The 21,829-nt window shown below is 43.8% G+C and overlaps 1 protein-coding gene and 1 long non-coding RNA gene across 2 annotated transcripts; one reads left to right on the top strand and one right to left on the bottom strand.

Annotated features, from left to right (window-relative positions):
- The first annotated feature begins 5,881 nt into the window (after positions 1–5,881).
- Positions 5,882–21,823, top strand: LOC100718488 (NXPE family member 3-like). The gene is made up of 6 exons (XM_063234201.1): positions 5,882–6,121; positions 9,133–9,247; positions 12,536–13,260; positions 17,773–17,846; positions 17,932–18,144; positions 20,386–21,823. Coding segments are annotated over exons 1-6 (1,662 nt in total). The 5' UTR covers positions 5,882–6,119; the 3' UTR covers positions 20,919–21,823.
- Positions 9,881–13,090, bottom strand: LOC134472504 (uncharacterized). Its single transcript, XR_010042344.1, has 2 exons — positions 12,911–13,090; positions 9,881–10,551 (listed from the first exon to the last, which is right to left on the bottom strand). It is a non-coding gene; the product is annotated as an uncharacterized LOC134472504 (long non-coding RNA).
- Positions 21,824–21,829: the final 6 nt, after the last annotated feature.

Raw genomic sequence — 21,829 nt, 5'->3', positions numbered from 1 at the left:
GAACAAGTTAATATTCCTTGTTGCTATACCCTCAGTTACAGAGTGTTTGACTCAAAGGTGGATGTGTATGTTAAAGCACCACGGGTTACCTAACAAAGGCAGCCAGCCAGGGCCATGCCCTCAGAATTGTTCTTATTATTCAGAAATGCACTCCTCCTGCTATGACTCTGTACAAGAATGTATAGGCATAGATAGCAAAACTTACTTCACTGCTGAGCTTATGAGGACACAGGCTGGAAGTGTTGGAGGTGATTGGTCCACCAATCCAAGAGTAATAGGAAGTTCAAAGTATGCTCAAGCCTCATGTCTCAGCATGGTTGGTAAATCAGTGTGCTGGAGCAGGGTGGCCCCTATACATGTGTCTGATGGGGGTGGCTCACAAGATCAGAGAACTCATGGTTGAGGAACAAATCTAGCAGCTAATAAAAATAATGTTTCCCCAGATACATTACCACCCCTTAATGCTGCCTAAATTGCGGGGAGTTGATCTGGATGCTCAAACTTGTGATATTCTAGAGACCACTCATAAAGCCTTAAATGCTTCCAATGCAACTTTGGCTGAAGATTGCTGGTTATGCATGGCACAGGGCTCCCCCATGCCCCTTGCGATCCCCACCAATGTTTCTCTGACTATGCTGGAGGAACAAGATTACTTAAATTGTAGTGTTGGTCCCCCCTTTAGAGTACAACCAGTAGGGTTCAAGGACTCTCTCTGTCTCCAAGGAGGTTTTCATAACGATACCTCTGACATTGACGTGGGGTTCTTTGCATTTACTAATTGTAGTTCCATAGTTAACCGGACTGCCTCCCTTTATCCTAACGAAGGGCAAGTATCTATTTGTGGAGGAAATATGGCCTATACTTTCCTCCCAATTAACTGGACAGGGATATGTGTAACAGGTATTCTGTTGCCTGATATAGAGATCCTACTCGGGGATGAGCCTGTCCCCATTTCTAGTTTAGATTACATTGCAGACTGCTCAAAGAGGACAATTCAATTTATTCCTTTATTAGTAGGCCTAGGAATATCAGGAGCCTTAGGTATGGGGGCAGCAGGAGTAGGGGTTTCTGTCCAACTTTCCAACCAGATCATTAGTGATGTGCAGGCATTATCTAGTACCATTCAGGTCATTCAAGACCAGATAAACTCATTGGTTGAAGCAGTTCTCCAAAACAGAAGGGGATAAAATCAAGAGACTACAGGAAGACCTAATTAAAAGGAGGAGAGAGCTATTTGAAAACCCTTTATGGAGTGTCTGGAATGGAATCCTGCCCTATCTCCTGCCCTTGCTTGGACCATTGTTAGGAGTACTGCTCTTGGTCACAGTAGGTCCTTATATACTCAATAGAATAACTATATATGTCAGAAAACAAATGCAAGGCATAAAGTTGATGATGTTAGGCCAGCACGCCTATGAGCCTGTACCTCAAAATCCTTAAAATTAGGTCAAAGCTTTGACCTCAGTCACAACATCAGAAGGGAATGTTATAGCCTACTTTTAACAACTGCACCTCATTTCTGTTTTGTATGCACCACTCAGCCTCCCCCTTCCCTTCCTATTTTCTAGGTTAAGTTTCCATTTCCTGAGAAAGCTGTAAAAGCCTTAAGTACCAGTTTCCTGTAACCCCATCCCCTACCTCTCATCCGACTATCTGTAATAAAATGTGCTGTTCTTTAAGAAATGCTTATCTTCAAGGAAATTAGTTCTGCCCAGGTGCTACCTAACTGTGTCAGCGATTACAACATTCCTGTGGTTTTCACCGTTAAAACCCTAATTCCCCAGCTGTGTGGTTTGCAGTCTCCAAATTGGCTCCCGGCGATTGCGTCCCCAAGGCCTGGCCTAAAATAAAGCCTTTGCTCCCCAAATTTTAATTTCTTGCTTCCTTGGGTTTTATTCTGGGGTCCGAGCTATCACAATAACCAGAGATGAGTCAGTCTCCACAAAGGAATCTAGGTATCTGTCTGGTCACCATTCCATTCACTCCATTGGCCACTGGCTCAATGGGGATTCACCAAACAGATGCTGGGGAAACTGTCCTCTGCCTTTTGAGGGTGGAAGCTGCTATAAGAGTGATTCATTAGCTGGCAGAGCAACCACTGTTTGTCAACATTCTATAAGGGGCATTACTGATGCACAGGTAACCCAGTGGAATTCATTTCCTGCCATAGGTAAATTACCTAGGGCTGGGAAAGCTGACCTCAAGATAGAGCCCCGTGGTTCTGCCTCCCAGACTACAGTGTCCCATCTTGGGAAAAAGTCTCTACTGCCTTTTTCTTGTGTTTGAGCCATGACAAATGTTTTCTTTCAGATCCAGACATATGCTTAGATATGTTTCACAAATTTCTTCAGCATTCAAATGTTAAAATGCTAATGGTTGATAGCCATTTAATGTTCTATGTTAAGCTTACTGCTGCCTATATTATACAGTTACCAAACTCTTAGATGTTAGACAACTGAAATTAAGAGGCAATTATAAATTCCTTTCACTGGAAACTACTAGATCTTTTCCAGAAAAAAGGTTATATGATGCAAAACCACAAGACCAACACTTAAACAGAGGCCAGGCTTGAGCCTTTCCCAGCCTGTTTGCCTTCCCTGGCTTTGCCCTCTGCCCAGCCATAATTAACTATACTCAATTGATGTTAAATGACACCATAGCTGACCTCTCTCCTTAATAAAAAGGTAAAAATTAATAAAACAGGCCATCCTCCAAAAATCAGATGGCATTAGACATTTTAATAACATAAAGAAATACTTATATATGTCATAAATGACATGTCAGTTCCTAAAATTCCCTGGACTTTGTTCTCCTTATGGGAAGCCATTACTAAAGTTAATAAATACCCTGTTGATTGTATTATTTGATTCCTGAATACTTACTTAACTCTACAGACACCTTCTACTGTAGACCAGATCCCAAGACAACAGGCTAAACTTGGCCCTCAAACCCCATAGAGACCTTCTTAATATGGCTTTTCATGTTTTCAACCACAGAAATAAAAATTAACAATTTGATCTTTTAGTAGTAACCCTTGGAGTTCTAAGACAGGTAAATGGACACAAGGTGGAGCTGTCTGAGCCCCTCCCCAGACCATGCCTCAAAGCAGCAGAAGGACATTGGGCAAGAGAGTGCCCTATCCTGGCATTCCTTTGAGAACTTATCCCAGGGCTACTGGGACTATGCTAGCCACCAGAGAGTGGGTAAGCCACCCTAACTTTTAGCCCTCGCAGGAAATGCCAACACTGCCAGATTCATTGCTGACAGATCTGCTTAAATTTGCTGCTAAGACTGACAGGGCTTGGGGCCCACAGCTCCCATTAAGGTGTCCATCTCAGAGTCCCAAATCCCACTAGAAGTCTCAGATAAGACATTCTCTATACTTGTGGACATAGAGGCCATGTATAGGGTTCTTCCTGAGCTTTCAGACTGCTATGTTGAGTCCTCAGTCTCTATAGGGGGTATTGATGGCCAACCCATGCAGCCTATAAAAACAGGGCCTATTTCATGCAGATTCCAGGCTGTTTCTTCTCTGGCTGACCCTTCAATTTTTCCTTGTGTTCCTCAATATCCCATGGCTTCCAAACATTTATAGGGACTTAAACCTATAGTTAAGTGCCTTTTAGACAATGGTTTTCTTAAAGCTATCTATTCATCTTATAATACTTCTATTCTCCTGGTACTCAAGCCTGATGGGTCTTACCCTCTACTGCAAGATCTTAAGATACTCAGTAGTGCTTTTGTTAACACAGTCCACCCAGTGATGCCAAAACCTTATGCCTTGCTCTCAAATCCTTCACTCCACCACTCACTTTATAGTTCTAAATCTTAAAAATACCTGTTTATTCCTTTGTGTTTATGCAGACTGACCCAGACACTGAGGCCTCAAAAGCTTACACCTGTTATCACTAATAAACCTCTCCTCAGGGATATACAGCCCCCCCTTCCATTCTTTTTCACCATTTTCTCAGATACAACCCTCGTCAATATTGACAGATAAATTTTATCTTCTCACCTTTGTTTATACTTTTTCAGGATACATAAAGGCCTTTCCCACAACCAGGGAGACTGCTGATATACTTACTAAAGTCCTGTTACAACAAATCATCACAAAGACTACAACCAAGTTAGAGCAGCCCAAACCTGTTCTTCTTGGCAACCTCAGCAGTGGTCAAAGTTGCTAGACTGTCATCCTGGTTTCACATCACTCAGGCTAAGTGGTGCCCTTCCAGCCCTAGATCTAACCATCTTTTGCCCACTCATCTTCACCTCACCAAAGACTCACAGCCACAACTCTCATGCTATCATGTTTTGATATCCAATTTGGTTCCTAATTTCTTATCCTTTTTACAGCAGGACTCTCAACAGTCTTTCCTAAAGACTCCCACATCATGCATACCAGAGACAAGCCTCACCTATTTACCCTCTTAACTTTTACCCTTTCAGATGGGGGAATAATCACCTCTGATAACCCCACAGATTTTTCAGAATTCCTGCAATGATTCTATCTCAACATAGTCCTGATAAAATGACATATCCAAATCAAAGGCACCTTTCCTTCTACCTCACTTGGGTCCTTAAATATGATAGTGCCATGCCTCCTCATAATACCTTGTCTCTTTGTTTTTCCAGTCTAACGTCCGGGCATTCACCAGTGATAAAGTTGTCCTGGTTAAAACACCTGGCACCAGCTATTACGTGGGCATCAACCATCATCCCATTGACACTCCTAAACCCCAGTACAGCACCCCGTTTCAACAGGAATCAGTAAAAGAAAGAAAATCTTTGCCCTTTTTCCTAATAATCAAAAGACGGGAATGAAAGGATTTTGACCCAGATGGGACATTGTAGCCTGGGTGTGGAACCAAGGGGCTCTATCTTGAGGTCAGCTTTCCCACACCTAGGCAACTTACCTATGGTGCGAAAATGAATACCAATGGGCTACCTGTGCATCACTAATGCCCCTTAGGCACCACCTCAAACCTGAGCTACATGTATAACCCCACACCACATGTCTGGTGGAGAGAATGCCAGACCCCGGAGGGTCATGGGGGTCTATCCCCACGTTCTTAAAATAAAGGTCTTTTTAATTTCATACTTCTTATCTTTTCAGCCACGCCAAAATCCTATCGGATGGTACCCTTCCATGCTAAAAATTCTATCACAAAGTTCTATACCCTGCACAAATATTTTTGTAGAACAAAGTTATATTAGTTTACTCAGGTTGCCATAAAAAACACCCTAAACTGGGTGGCTCAAGCAACAAAAATGTAATCACGTGTACACATCCATTATTGCAGCTCTGAAAGGCTAAGAGAGGAGGATCTCAAATTCATACCAGGCTGGGCAATTAGAAATTTATGGAGGCTCTGTTTCCAAAAAAATAAAGCTGGAGCCATTGCCCATGCCTGTCATCCCAGCATGTGCAAGACTGAGACAAAAACAACATAGTGAGTTCAAGGCCAGGTTGGGCTACATCAGGAGACCTTGTTTCAGAAAATAAGTAAACAATAAATTTAAAAGCTCAGTTAAGACGGTCCTGAATTCAATCCTTAGAACAAAAACTGAGACCTATCTGCAGGGTACTGCTCTTCTAAGATTATAAATGTAAATCTTTTTAACTTTACTTTACTTCTTCAGCTCCAGGGGTAGAAATCTTCCTGCCTTGCTGCTTACAGGGTTCCTCAGTGTTCTCTTTCTGCTCTTTCAGTCACAAACCATTCTCCCCAGGGCACCGCTTTGTTCTGTTGACTCCAGTAGAAAAGACTTCCTGGTGAGTGGGGGAGCTATTATGCTTTCCCTGGAGGTCTGGAGCACAGTGTTCTACAGTGAGTGAACTCCTCCTGCCCACCCCCTGCTCCTTATTTGCTGTTGTATTCCCAGTCTCTAAACTTATTCTGCTGAGAAGTGTGCTTTTGTCTTTCTTCCCGAGGCTGCCCAGCTGTCCACGTCATTCGCAAGTTTGGAGATGCCATGCTTTGGCAGCAGTTGAAACAGCAGCAGGACACTGCTTCGTGAGTTGCTCTGAAGACAGCAAACAGGACTTTGGGGACCTTCTAGAACAAGGGGAGAAAGAAGCAGAGTTGAGAGCTACAGAGCCCTGTTGATGTGGTATCAACATGTGGGTAATGGGAAAGAAATCTATAATTTGAACTCTGTAACTATAAAGACTTACTAAAAAGAAAAAAAATGGATGTGAGGCCCTGGGCTATGACCTTAGGCTTTACCCGCTGTAATTTGAGACAGGCAAGGGACTCAGAATGTCTTAACCACTCTTTTTCTATCAGGCAAAGCTGCAAAGTAGTTTCACAAGGACAGGTGTTTGATACTGAAGGCTGAGAGCTATCCATATATTTTAAAGTGGTTCTTTGCCCCCTCCTTCCACCTGAAGCAGAGGTTTTTGGGTTTGGGGGGGTGGTTTGTTGTTTTTTCCTGTATGTGGGAACTTGGTAGGGTTTCTGAAAATAAAACTCAATAAAAGAGTAGGAGGCACCTTGAAACTGGACCCTGGGGAGTTTTAAACCTTGGGTTTGGCCTCCAGTAATTTATCAGTTAGGATTCAAATGCGTGTGCCTGTGCTGGCTCCAGCAACTTCTGATCCCAACAATCTCTGCATTTGCCTGTCTCCACAATTTTCTAGGTGACTGCTTGCCCTTTGGCCTCAGTTCTCTGAGGGATCTAAGAAAGGCTGCTGGTTTGCAGTTTCCCCAGCTTTCTTGCTGTGAGAATGGGCATGATGGTTTCCAGGCATTTTATGCATCAGAGTTGAAACCAAAAGTCCCCTATTCTGCACTTGTAACAGCACTGATTAACAATGACTTCAGCAACTTCAGTAACTCTTTCTTTCACTCAAAATTATTCATTAACTCATTTAGTAATTTTCCAACTATGTCTGTGAGAGATGTAGGCTTGTAATTTTGCTGTATTTTAATGTTCATTTTAAATTTTAGAATTGAAGCCACAAGGTCTTCCAATGAGTTGAGAAAACCCCCTCTTTTTCTACTCTGAGGAACAATTTCAATTCTTCATGTAAGGTTTTAAATGTTTGGAAGAATAAAAAATGTCTGGAAGATTCAGTGGGGGAAGCCATGTGTGCCTAGCATTTTCTTTGGCAGAAGGTTTTAAAATATGCATTTGATTTATTTAAAAAATATTAGGACTATGTGGGTTTCTCTTTCCCTTTTGTTCACTTAGGTGACATTTTAGAAGCATTTGTCCACTTTACCTACAACTTCAAATGAAGTTATTCATAACATCATCCTATTACATTTCAGTATCTGTAAGATACAGCACAATGTACCTGTTTTTAATACTGGTATTGATTATGCTTGATTAACTGCATCTAAAGTTTAACCATTTGATTGGTGTTTATAAAACACCAACTTATAGCTTGCTCAATTCTTCGTATTTTGTGTTTGTTTTCTCTTTTATTCGTTTTGCTCTTTTTGGTATTATATTATTCCTTTTACTTTATTTGCATTTATTTTCCTTTTTTTAAGGGTGATTTTATCCCAGTAGCTGTGTTGGTGTTTGCTTACTCTGTGTATATGGGGGAAAGATTAAAGAACCAAGGAAAAATACAAAACTCCTTAAAATGAAGCTTTTTGGTAAAATTCTGGTAAAGGCAATTAAGACTCTGCACCCATCCACTGACCTAAGGAAACATTCTGCTGCTTTTTTGCCGTCATGCTAACATGTATGACTGAGCTGTAACCCCATGCCAATGGATTGCTCTTTCTCTTTTCTTCCTTTCTTTATTTTATTCTCCCTGCCTTCCTTCCTGCCCCTGCTTTTTCTTCTTATTCTTCTTTTTTTTCACTTAGGATCTTGGTATCTTGCCCAGACTGCCATCAAACTCCTGGTCTCAAGCAATCCTTCTACCTCAGTCTCCTTAGTAGGTGAGCTACAGGCTCATCTCATGATCCCCTACCCACATTCTACTTCTTGGTTGGTTATTATTTCCTGGTGTGGTGGTGCACCCCTGTAATCTCAGCACTCCAGAATCCTGTCAAGTTTGAGACCAACCTGGGCTACAAAGTGAGCTCAAGGCCAGCCTGACCTCCATAGTGAGACTCTGTCTCAAAAAGATGAAAAACATTGTATATTTTATATTCTATACATTACCTGGCTTCTGGGTGATGATTGTACCTCGCCCTACACATCTAGTTCAAACTTTAGAGCCATTTTCAGTTTCAGATCTGGGAGAACATTTCCTGTGTAACTGGCTTTTAAATCAGTGGCATTTGACACACTCCTGATTCCTAGTGGCTGATACAGTCCTTTGGACCCTAGATTTTTATCCTCCTGTAGGGCGTCTGTGGCGGCATTTACAGGTGAGTGGGTGGTCTCACTCCACTCCATTGCATTAACTCACAAAGAAGCAACAGTCTTGGAGATGAGCTCTGATTAATGGTCTAGGAGAAAATAATGTGAGTCTGGAAGAGGTACTAGAAGAAATAAAACTTACCAGAGGATGAGCTTTAAAAGCAAAAGTTACATAAATAAATAAAGAGCTGGGGCTTAGCTCAGCAGCACAAGTGCCTGCCTGGCAAGCACAGGGTTATGAGTTTAATCCCAGGTAACAAAACCAAGAAACAAACAAGCCAAAAATAAATAAATAAATAAATAAGAAGTAAACTGTTGAGGAGCTGCTGAGCCACTGAGGGTTCTAGAAGTGTTCTTGTACCTCACAGTCCTTGAAGACAGAGCTGGGAAGAGACCTTAGTGTCCAAGAGGACACACAGTGACTCCGCCTTTTCTTCCACCCCTTCATTTGTTCAAGCCCTTGCTGCTTGACATGAGGTGGAAAAATATGATTTGGAGCCAATGCCACATCCTATGGAGAGGAAAGCTGTCCCTTCTGGGGAGGCTGATGGTGCCCAAGGCCAGAGTTCAAGACACAGGGATCCTTTAGTGCTCAGGAACTTGCAGAATCAATGATCAGGATCTCTAACCAGGTATACCAGAGGCTGGGTGTTCTTTATCCAATCAAAGTCTGGATCATACTGCTGAGTGTGGCTCTGAATTATTTCATCATGTAATTGAACATTTCAGATACCACCATTATTGATGCAAAAATGCTATGTTGATGATTTATTATTGATCCTCAGTTTTAAAAAATCCTCTCCCTAGGATCTTGACCACATGCCAAATGTCAAACAAACAACTCCAGGCTTCCAAAAACTCATCTGTCACACAGGACAAGTGGCACAAGATTGTGGTTATGGGGTTACTTACTGCAGTTTGGGTGAGTATTCTTCTTCCTACATATCTCTATCCACACAGAACTAGTTTGTTTCGTCTGGGAAATTCTTTCTTTTCCTGCTTATAATCCAGAAGCAGAAGCATTACATGGCATAAACTCTTGGAAACAGAATGAACATAGAGAACACTGGTTGCACGAAAAATAATACCAAGAATCAAACTGAATCACATCAATTTTAAAAAACTTCTGTACAGCGAGGAAAACCACCACCAGAATGAAGAGACCACCTATAAAATGGAGAAGAAAACTTTGCCAGCTACCCTTCAAACAAAAGACTAATATTTAACATATATAAGGAACTGAGAAACAATTAGAACCCCAAATTTAAAGACCGAATAAAAAATGGGCATCTAACATGAATAGATACTTTTCAGAGGAGATACATGGCCACTAAACATATGAAAAAGTTTCTACTTCACTGGCCATTTGAGAGATGCAAATTAAAACAAGATTGAGATTCTTTCTAACTGCAGAAAAAATGACTATCATCAAGAAATCAGATGAGTAAACATCAAACACTAGAGGGACTGTAGATAAAAAGGAACCTTTCATTATTGGTGGGAATGTAAACTGGTACAAGCACTATGGAAATCAATATGGAGATTCCTCAAAAAATTAAAAATAGAAATTCCATTTTTATTTCTCTTCTAGGTATCTTCCCAAAAGAGTTAAAGACATCATATTACAATGATATGTGCACACTCATATTACAGCAGCAGAATTTAGTAGCCGATATGTCTATCAATACATGAACGGATAAGAAAATGTGGTACTTATACACAATGGAGTACGACTGTGCCATAGGAATGACAAACTTGGATCTTTTGTAGGAAAATGGGTGCACCTTGGGACCATGATGTTAAGTGAAGTAAATAAGACTCACAGTTTAAATATCACTTGGCTTCTCTTATATGAGAAACCTAATATTTAAAAAGTACAAAATAAAGACAGATAAGAGAAAATAGTTATTATAATCCAGCATAGCTGTCTTAGTTTCTTTTCTCATCACTCAGACACAATACCCAACATTCACAAATTAAAGGAAGAAAAATTTGTTTCAGCTCACAGGGATTTTGGTTTGTTTGCTTGGTAGATTTTGTCTTTTTGAGACAGGGTCTTGCTATGCAATTCAGGCTGGTCTCAGACTTATTTTGTAATCCAGGCTGCTCTTGAACTTGCAATGATCCTCCTGCCCCAGCCTCCCCAGTGCTGGGATGACAGGCAAGCACCACCGCGCCCGGCTCAGCTCACAGTTTGTAGAGGTTTCTCTCCATGGTCAGCTTGCTCTAAGGCAGCACAGCAGGCAGGAGAAAAGCAGTTCACGGTGTGGCAGGCAGAAGGGAATAAAGCATAAAAGTAGCAAAGAAACAGCAGCAAGCCTCCCTTTCCCTCCGTCCCATCTAGGCTACTCTTGTGGTCCAAAAACGAGCCCCCAATCCCCCAACCAAAAATGGGGCAGGACATGTTTTTAAAAAGCAATTATGATTTATTTTATCCTGGGCCCAGTGACACAGTGCAGTTGCAGTTTGCAAAAGCTGTGTGTCCCCCTCAAAACTTTTCAGACTTTTTTAGAAAGCACAATTTACGAAGTAAGAGATTATGGGCATGGGTCAGTAAATGAGAAAAATCCTTGATCTGCCAAGGAATGAGGAAGATCTTTGTTTCCCTTTACAGAGGACAGAGAAGTCTCACAGGAATTTACAATCCCTTGTTAACTTATTTTAGCACACAATTTTAGATAACGTCTGTCGTTTGCAGAGGGCAGCAATAGTTAACATACCAATTTGGTCACCCAGAAAAATGGTGCATACAGAAAGTATGACGACACTACAGGTTTGGTCATATAACTTGGGCATAACATAAACATAATGAAGCTCTTTTTGTTAGTGTATAACAGCTACCAGTCTTTTGGGTAGTGTCACCCACACCCAGAGTGGGCCTTCCCATTTTCCACACCAGAACTGTGCTAAACTGTGCCAGATGTGGACTTACCCAGCAGCACACTCCCTACACATTAGACCCAGCCACCTCCAAAAGCCCCATCTAGAAGCACTCAAGGCTTTGGGGGGACATCTAGATACAAACCATAACAATGGCCAATCTAAAAGTGATTTAGTATAATTGTCTCATATTTTATATGCTTTCTGGCCTGTAATTCTGGCTCTTAATCTGTGTTTATGTACCTAACTTTATTTTTTTTTCTTTTATGTGTGTGTGTGTGTGTGTGCGCGCGCGCGCGCGCACGCGCATGCACATGTAAGTGTCTTTGAGACAGGATCTTGCTATGCAGTTCAGTCTGGCCTTGAACTGACTTTGTAGCCAAGGCTGGTCTTGGATTTGCAATGATTCTCCTGCCTCCGCCTCTTGAGTGCTGTGGTCACAGGGACGACCACATCCAGCTTGGTAACTAATTTTATAAAGACATAAATCAATCTGATGCTGGCCAAAAAAACTTTAAAAGATAAAATGGAGGAGGAGGGGAAGGAGAAAAAACAACTGAGATGTGTTGGGTCCATGTACGAATTCTCCACAATGAATGTAGTCATTATTTACTGCAAACATTTACCAATAAAAATTTAAAAAGAAAGAAAATGAGGAGCTGGGGATTTAGCTCAGCGGCATAAGCCTGCCTTGCAAGCGCGTGGTTGTGAGTTCACCCCAGTACCAATAAGAAAGAAAGAAAGAAAGAAAGAAAGAAAGAAAGAAAGAAAGAAAGAAAGAAAGAAAGAAAAGAAGAAAATGAGCAAACCATGTGTGGCATCACATAGCTGTTATCCCAGCACTCTAGATGCTGAGGTAAGAGAATCACAAATTTAAACCTAACCAGGGCAACTTAGCAATTTAGCAAGACCTTGTCTCAAAATAAATTTAAAGTTTTTATTGGGCCTCTGATTGTTTTTGTGTGTATCCAACTCCCTCTTCTAAATCCCGGATTAGATGGTAGGGCAATAGGGTGGGGAAAGGGATTTCCTTTGTAAGGGCTGAGCAAGTGGGAGGCTGGGGATTGGATCACAGCCTAGTCTGCCCTCTGGCGGAAGCAGTCATATATGCAAGTAGTAAGGCAAAACCCACAGACATGATTTTAAACATGGGATGGGGTCTACAGGTGTGTAGGTTGTCTTCTGAGACTCCAAGCTTTGGGTCAAAGACAGCATACTGCACCATGGCCACCAGGCAAAGGACAGCTAAGCTTCATATACTGAAGTCTCTGTCCCAAAAGGAAAATGAAGTGACATACAGAGTTGACAAGCTCTTTTTCTCTATCTACAGATCTTGTACTTCAGGATCTCTTGGACTGAAAGCACCGCCCCTCGGCCCCCAGCTCCCCGTCCTGCAAACAAATCCTCTGGATTTCTCTCCAGGACACTCGCCAACCTGACTCATCTTTTGTATTGGCCTCTGACTCCGGGACATAAAAGGGACATTTTGGCCTCCACCAGTGCCAAGACCTCCACCTACCACATGAGGGGTCCTGCTCAGACCAGTTACACCCTGGGAGGCTACCTAGAGGCTGTCCTTGTGGCCAGGGACCACAAGGGTAGACCCAAGACTCACGGTGGAGATCTGTTTAGGGCACAGCTGCTGGGTCCCTATCTGCATACAGGGGTCCCTGGGGATGTCCGGGACCTGGAGAATGGCACATACCTCCTGTCCTTTCCCCTGCTTTGGGCCGGGACGGCCCAGGCGCAAGTGCGGCTGATCCACTCCAGTGAGGCAGTTGAAGTTCTACGGAGAATCTGGAGAGAAGAAGGGGCCACAGTCGATTTCACAGGCTATTTCCGGGGACCCACAGGATACGAAGAAAACATGACTTGCAATGTGAACCCCTTGTTGTTTGGGGAGAAACAGGATATCTGTTACTACAAGGATGAAGATTCTGGTGAACTCTGGTTCTGTGCCCAGCCCCAGACCCTGTCCTGTGACTCACTGGTTGGACATTCAGCTGGACGATACTGGAAAGTGACCACACCATATGAAGATGCTCTGCTGGCACGGTAAGAATGTCACGTCTACCGAATTGTCATGTGGTTGGTTATTTATTTATTTATTGGAGTACTAGGAATTGAATCGAAGATCTTCACATTGAACTACAACCCTACCTTTTTTTTTGTACTAAGGACTGCAGTCACCACTTCATGCTTGCCAGGCAGGTGTTTGTGCCGCTGAGCTAAATCCCTGGCCCAACCCTAATTTTAAAAAAAAAATATTATTTTGAGATAGAGTATTGCTAAGTTGCTAGGTTGCCCAGGCTGTGATAAAACTTGACTTCTCCTGCCTCAGCCTTCCAGCATGATGGAATTACAGACTTGTTCCACCATGACCAAAAATTTTTCCTTTAATTTCCAGCAAGTGGAGTCTTATACATTAGAGGGCCCAATATGTCACAAAGACACACACAAAAAGCCTTTTATGAGTCACAGTTACCTCTCTTATGCAGGATTCAAAACCACAGTACTCTGAGCAGCATTGCTCAGGCCCTGGGAATACTATTCCACATTTTGCCTTATGTCCTAAAATCAGAAATCCTGAGGCTTGTGTGGTGTAACCCTAGAGAAACATAGACATCCTTTCATATTGTGACAGTGGACTGAGTGGGAAAAGTTTTCAGGCAAAAGAAAGAATAAATTAACTAACTTGTCACTCCTTATTCTCAGATTATTAAATAAAGAGACTCCCTATCAGGAAAGAGAAGGAAAGAAACCTGTTATCATCAGAGATACCTAACCCAACCCCTGACTGTTGTTGTTGTTGTTGTTGTTGTTGTTTTTTTGTCTTTTTCACTTTTATCGGTACCAGGGATCGAACTCATGATTGCCTGCTTTCAAGGCAGACACTTATGCCATTGAGCTAAATCACCAGCCCCAAACCCCTGACTCTTGATCTCCATGAATAATAATAACAATAATAATCATTATTATCATTATTATTATTTTGGTGCTTTTGTAGACAGTGTTTTGTTATGCAATTCAGGCTGATTTTGAACACCCAGGCTGGTCTCAGACTCCTAGAGCTCCTCCTGCCTCAGCCCCCCAAGTGCTGGGATTACAAGTGTGTACCACCACCCCAGCTTCTGTGGTTATTCTGACTGAACTCCTATGCTCATCATTCATCTCTTTGTACGTAGTAAACATTTCTGAGCATGTGTAGCAGGCATTATGTTTTGATCTAAAATGGACCCAGAAGCCTTGTGTATTTGGAAGGAAATTGGATCATGGGGGTTCTGATTCATCCAGTGAGTGCAGTAGCAGAATGGGCTGTTGGCAGATCGGGCCTCATTGGGGTGGGTCACTGGGGATGCGACCTGGAATGGTGCCTTCTCATCCTAGATCCTTCCTTCTCTCCGTCTCAGCTCCCTGGCTGCCATGGGTTGAGCACCTTTTTTCCACTGTGCTCCTTTGCCATCCTTTTTCTGCCTTGGAGTCAGCTGACTGAGAACTGAAACCATAAGCCCAACTGAAGCTCTCCTTCTCTAAGTTGAGGGTGTTGCATATTGTGTCTCATTAACAAGAAAGAGAAACTCTGGTTGTACACAATAGCATCCCTGCTTTCTTCAAGTGTTCATGATGGCTCACGGATGATGCGCAATGTTTGACCATGGTCAGTAGGCAAACATTCGTCTCAATGCAGGAGGCACTGAGCATGCAATGTGGGGGTAACGTCCAGCATCTCTGGAGCTAGATTGCTTGAGTCTGAAGCCTTGCTGCTCTGGTACTGTTTGTCAGTTGCTATTTATATCATCTCTAATTACTCAAGGTTAAGTAAATTAACCTTTCTGCACCTTAGTGTGTTTTCCCCCTTGTTTGTAAAGGGGATGATAACAATACAGATGTTGTAGCCCTTATGGTGGGAAACAAATGAGCTAAGGTATGATAAGTGCTTAGAACCGCAATGGCACACAGCAGGGCTTTGTGAGCTTTTCAGGTTGCCTTTGAGCACCTCCCTACCTGTCCACCTTGCTGGAGCCCCTGAGGTTAGGAGATGGCGCAGAGGCGGCCCAGTTCTGCAGCAGCTAATAGGAAGTAAACAGATAACCACAGGAGTGACGAATGTGCACTGGACATGAATTTATGGTCTGAAAGCCAATTGTTTTCTTGATATCAACTGTTACCCAATTCTGAAGACTTCTATAGTGGCAAAGTAAGAGGCAAAGGGAATGGTCACCTACGGCCCTGCAAAGGAACCCACCTCAATCTCAGGAGTCCTTCCGCAGTCTTGTGTTCACACTGGTCATGTCAAAGTACGCTCTGTCCAAGCCTATGTGGTTAGAGGGCTCTGGGTGGACAGGTAATCTCTGTGGGTCTCTTAAGCTCTCATATGACAAGAGGAAGGGTAGGTAAATAAGAAAAATAATCAGTTACAGAGTATTAAGAGACATGTGACATAGAAAGTTTAAAAATATAAAGGACAAGCCAGGTGTGCTGGTACACATCTATAATTCCAGCGTTCTGAGAGACTCAGGCAGGAGGACTGAAAGTTTGAGCCCAACCTGGGCAACAGTGAAACGCTATCTGAAAACAAATGTGTAAACATTCTGGGCATGGAGCTTAATACAAATGCCCTAGGAGATTAGAGAGAGACTCTGACTCTGGGTGTGAAGGTGCAACCCAACACTGAAAGGCTGAGGCAGCAGGACTGCAAGTTCCTGAGCAAATCAGCCTGAGAAAATCAGTGACTTGTGAGAGTGGGTCTCAAAAATTTAAAAACAATTTTAAAGGGCCAAAGATGTAACACACATAAAGGCCCTGGGTTCAATCCCCAGTACTGGGACAAAAAAAAAAAAAAAAGAAGAAAAATTAGGAACCAGTGTGACTGGGTCAGGTTAAGGAAGAAGAATGGAGATCTGGAAGTTGGAGGTTCCTCAGCAACTAGGCAAGAAATGAGATGCTTTAGACTCAAGATTCCCTAATCCAGATATAGCTAACATGCTCCATTTTTTTATATATTCTAAAGGCAGAAACCACTGAATTACCTGAGAGACAAAATGTGGAATGTGCCAGAGAGAGAGAGAAGGAAGGAAACAAAGAGAGAAGGAAGGAGAGAAAGAGGAAGGAGAGGGAGAGAGAGAGAGATTTAGGACTTACAGATGGTTACATCTGTCTACCTGGAAGGATGGAGTTGTCATCAGCCAAAATGGGGCAAACTATCGGCAAAGCAGGTGGGAGTGGAGACTGGGGGTCTAGGTTTGATCATGTGATTTAGATGTTTGTGCAGAAATGCTGAGCAGACACTCAGATACAAAAATCTGTTTTAGGCAGAGAAGGCCGAACTAGGAAGAAAAATGTGGAGGTCAGGAGGCGCAGTGAAACCACCAAAGGAACAAATGTAACTGTAGAACATGACCGAGGGCTAACTCTATGTGCTCCAAATAAAGAGGAAGAATTATTTAAAACAACAACAGGAGAGTGAAGTGGAAAGTGAGTGGAGTGGGCTTAGTGAAAGTGAGGAGAGTCAGCACTTCTTATTGAAGGCTCCAGGCATCTTTTTTGTATCATGCGCGTGAGTTACTGTTGTTGCTGCTGCTGCTGCTCTTTTTTGAGACTGGGCCTCACTATGAAGTTCAAGCTGGCCTTAAACTCACTGTGTAGCCCAAAGTGGCTTCAAACTCACAGTGATGATCCTCCTGCCTCAGCCTCCCAAGGGCTGGGAATACAGGTATGTGCCACCATGCCCAGCTGTGTTTTCCTTTTCTATATTTCATAATGCTTTGAAATTGTGGGGCCTTATAGACGTGGGAGAAATGGCCTCTCCCAATTTAGTGAACTCCTTGGAGCATGTCTCTGCCACACCACCCAATTCTGAGTCTATACTATTCACACTTGCCTTTATCAGGTTCTTGGCTCTGCACATCTCTCTGCCTTAAATGCCATTGGATGCCCAGTGACTCAAGGACACCACTTATAGCCCAGAGCCCGTTAAAAGTATTCAAACTAGCCAGTCTTAGACCTTCACAGCTGTTTCCTCTGTTTCCTCTTTGAGAGGACTACAATAAGGACTTTGCCCATGCTTTTTCTTCTGATCCTCTGTCCCTAGTGCTTCCCTCTGTTGCCTTGTTTGGCATGCAGTGTCCTTTCCTCTTGGGAACTACAAGTCACAACTGTCTTTTTGATAAGAATTATCTTCTGTTCTGTTGGCTTTGCCTCACCTGCATAAAACCTAAGCCTTGCTATGCAGTGAAGGGTGGCCTTGAACCATTATGTAGCCCAGGCTGGCCTCAAATTCATGACAGTCCCCTTTCTTTAGCCTCCTGAGTGCTGGAATTGCAGGTGTGTGCCAACACACTTGCCTTCTTGGATATGTTTTAAACAATTCTGCATTGTGCACTCATGAGGGAAATAAATCCTGGAACATTAAGTAGCTTCCCAACTCATCTTCTGCCTCCAAGCCTGTCTTCAACGTTTCTGTAGATGGGAAAGTAGCCTTTGAATTTGAGAACCTCCTTTCTTCCAAAGACCCCTATTGCCTCAATCTGAGTTCTGCTCACACACTTCTGGTTGGTTTCTCTTTAGGAACCTGACAGACCAGGTCCTCCCGCAGGGTATTGGCCCAGTCCATGTATCCAAGAAAAGGAACAGGAAACTGGGTAAGTGGCACTGGGACTTGAAGAAAGGGCAGTACTCATTTCATGACTAAACAGTCTCTTGTACCCAGTGATTGCTCTGTTGCAGTTCTGCCTCCTGAACAGCCGTGCTACCCTGGGATCCCAGCCCCAAAGCCCTCTGGCTTCTACCATGGAAATGTCTGGTACTCGCTGGCCTGCTCCAGCCGCTCCTTCCCCACAGCAGAGAGCATCGTGGGCTGCCTGGCTGGCCACATCGTCCACATGATGGGGGACTCCACGCTTCGGCAGTGGTGGGAGTATCTGCGTGATACCGTGCCCTGTGAGTACTGCGAGTATTCCAGTCCCCCACCAGAACAACTCAGAGAGGAAGAGGAGAGCGAGGGCTGAAAGAAGGCAGAAAATTACATCCATGGGGCAGAATTGGCTTTCATGAGAGTGACAGGATTTGGGGCAGGGAGAGGCTGGGAAACATGGTGCTCAGAGTCCTCATCATCTCAGCCATGAAGTTTCAGATTAGGGAGCTCGTAATGATGAGACGGCAGGTGTGTATACAGCTGTGGCTGGAAAGGAGGATTTTTTGGGAGGCTACTGGAGAGATGGAGTTGGAATTTAAGGGAAAATGCAGAGAAATCAAGCTTTGGAGGTTAATGTTTAAGGTAGCATTTTCATGTTTTGAGGCAGATTGCAAAGAAAGAGAAAGGACAATGGTAAAGTGAGGCTACACTGGTAAAGAAATAGTGTCCAGAGTGAAGGAAGATGCTGGAGAAAGCAATGGTGACTGCTGACTGATTGGTTTGCAGTGAAAGGAGGTGACTGAGTGACGCTGCACAACCATAAAGTGGGCTCAGAATGGTGTCACTGGGGTACTGGGATGGCAGCATGGGCAAAGGAGTACATGAAGACAGTCTATCTACTTCACACACCCTCCCGCCGGGTTCAAGAGGTGGGAGCGGGATTCTCAGTGAACCAGTGGAGGAGGTATTTGAAGACATGGGACTGAAGCTGAAATGAGATGGTTGAGCTTCAGACAGAATTTTGATACTTATTCCTTTGGGAACAAAAGATAAAGTAGCAAGAGTGTCCTACAAACTGAGTTTCTACCTCTCATAAACCAGAGTTTAGAGCAAATCCCACAATATGACATAGCATGGATTAAGGCAGAAGTCTTATCGGTAAAAGAGCTAACCTGAGAGCTGAGGATGAGAAAGACAAGAAAGGAAACGAGCACTCAACTCCCTTCTCTGTCCTCCCATCACCCGACAGAAAGAGCAGTGTATGGGCCCCACAGGGTAAGTCTATTCTCATACAGGGGAAACTTTTCTCCTGCACTACCACACTGCTTGTCCTGTTCCTTTTTTGAGACAGCATCTCACTACACAGTTCAGGCTGGTCTTGAACTGGTTTTGTAGCCCACATTGGCCTCACATTTACCGCAATCCTTCTGCCTCAGCCTCCTGAGTGCTGGGAGTACACTGGGCTTCTCCATTCCTACCTACAAGTGTGAAAACAGCCTGTCAGGGGGTTTCCCAGTACAAAACAGTCTAGAGGTGGCCTTCTGTGTTTACAGGAGTTTTCCCGAAACCAGCTGCCCCATTTTGGGCCATTGAGTTGTTGTCTACTTTCTTTCCATGGGACTAAAGCCTCCATCCTCCCAATGTGGATGCAGCTCCTCTTTCTGGTAGGAAGGGAAGACTCTGGTATTTCAATATTGAAGCAATGCCAAGCAGGCTAGTAGACAGCACATGTTTGTAATCCCAGCACTGGGAGACTGAGGCAGGAGTATCGCTGCAAGGTTGAGACCAGCCTGAGCTACATACTGAGTTCAAGACTACTCTAGACCACATAGTGATGCCGTGTCTCATAAACAAACAATGAAAAAAAAAATGAGTAACCTGGTAGAATCACTTTGGAACAATTCTTCTCATGGACTGGATTAGTTTCCCAAGAAAGAGATGTTTCTAAAGATAAACAGAAGCCCAAAACAGTAGGTTGGCAAAACCAGAGCCTCTCTGCATGATATGGAGCCTTGCTGTGAATCAAAAACATTCCTCTTGGGGCCAACATGATCTTGTAACACGTGGGAGGACATGCATGCAGCAACTCTGTGCAAAGAGGGGGCCTCATCTAGTGTGGGAGAGAACAGGCTGGATCTCAGGTGCCACTAGTGTCCTAACCTGGCCACCATGGCACAAGAACATAAACTTGATGATGAGTTTCTAGCTTGGATGTATCCCATCCAGTGGGTGACTGAAGGAAGCCAATGGGTGAACCTGAGTTGGATGGCTCAGTCAGCAGACTGCAAAGAGTAACAACTAAGAAACCAGAGTTTCTACAGGACAATCAATGAGATAAAATGCTAGCGGCTGGGAGGCTGAGGACCAAGAAAAAGCCTTCTAAGTGGGGATCCAGGAGGTCATGGACAATATCCTACATTAGGGAGAGGATCTGCTGTCCACAGTATATTCATATGCTAACAAAGAGATGCTAGAGCATTTGTATTTTTAATTGAGGACATATTACCTAATATTAACTCCTGATCCCCACTCTCATCTCCCAACAGCCCTGAAGCCCGTGGATCTCCATGCCACATATCAGTCAGGGCCCCTGATGGCCGTGGACACGACAATGGGCATAGTGCTGCACTGGCGGGCCCACAGCTGGCCCCTGCGCACTCTCCGCACACCAGTGGCCTCCCTACACTCAGTGGTCAGGGAGCTGACAGGCCTGGCGGGGGGTCCCCACACCGTGGTTGTGCTGGGCTTGGGAGCCCACTTCACCACCTTTCCCCCCTCCGTATTTGTGCGACGCTTGGCAGGGATTCGGGCAGCTGTGATGGCCCTGCTGGCCCGGGCACCCAGTACTCTTGTGGTTATCAAACTGGCCAATACTGGCTACAAGTCTGTGTATGGCAGTGACTGGCTCACCCTACATGTGAACCGGCTCCTTCGAGCTGCCTTTTCTGATCTCCGTGTGGCGTTTGTGGATGCCTGGGAAATGACCTCCAGCTTGGCCCTACCAGACAACATCCACCCAGTGAAGCTCATTGTCAGCAATGAGGTGGACCTACTCCTCTCCTTCATCTGTCCCACCTGAGTATTCCTGAGGCTCATAAGGCTGGGCTGGCAGTGGGCCTAAAGCCTGAAAAAGAACTGGGAGAATTATACTCATAATAAACCCTTCTGAGATAAAGACAGGTGTCATCAACTTCTCCCACTGGGAGGCTATAATCTTCCTCACTAGTCCAGCTGATTTTCTTCTTGCCTCACACCAATCCCTTTCCCACTCTGAGCCAAAAGTGATTATTTGAGAAGCAAATAAGATCATGGTATTATTCCCAGCTTGAAAGCCAAGGGCTCCTATCTTAATATAAATCCAAATTCATGCCATGGTCCCTAAGATCCTATATGATGGCCCCCCCTTAACTTGACCCTCATTTCTTACCCTTCTGTGACTCTTTGTAGTTCAACTGACATCTTCTTGCTGTTTAAGAGTCCCGTCCTACCTCAGGGGCTCATGTCTGCTGTCCCTAAGCTGCTGCGCCTGTCTTTCAGATTCTCCTATGACCACCTTTCTTTTCTTTCAAAAAAAGGTAGAGGCAGGTAGAGGCCTCCCGGAAGACAGAAATCGTGTCTTTCTATGGAGTTTCTAGGGTCTTTCCATGCAGTTTAGTCTGGCCTTGCACTCACTTTATAGCCCAGGCTGGTCTCGAACTTGCAAGGATCCTCCTGCCTCAGCCTCCCAAATGCTGGGATTATAGGCGTGAGCCACCATGCCTGGCCCTTTCTTTCAATTTTTTAAACACCTCAGAGTCCTTTCCTATCCACCCAAATGTAAAGAGCTCCCTATCTCCTCCTCACTGTGTTCCACATCACTATGTAGAATCCATAATTATTTCATAGCTACTATTTATTATTATTGCTTCCTTGACAGGAAGCTTGTCAAGCTTACTTGTATTCCACAACCTACAGTACTGCTGGAGACATTGCAGATATCAAATAAATTAT

Source organism: Cavia porcellus, unplaced genomic scaffold (assembly GCF_034190915.1).
Source record: "Cavia porcellus strain 051 isolate PalLab524CR breed Dunkin Hartley unplaced genomic scaffold, mCavPor4.1 scaffold_23, whole genome shotgun sequence".
Lineage (NCBI taxonomy): Eukaryota > Metazoa > Chordata > Mammalia > Rodentia > Caviidae > Cavia > Cavia porcellus.
The sequence above is the reverse complement of the archived record's forward strand: the minus strand, read 5'-3'. Positions and strand labels throughout refer to the sequence as shown.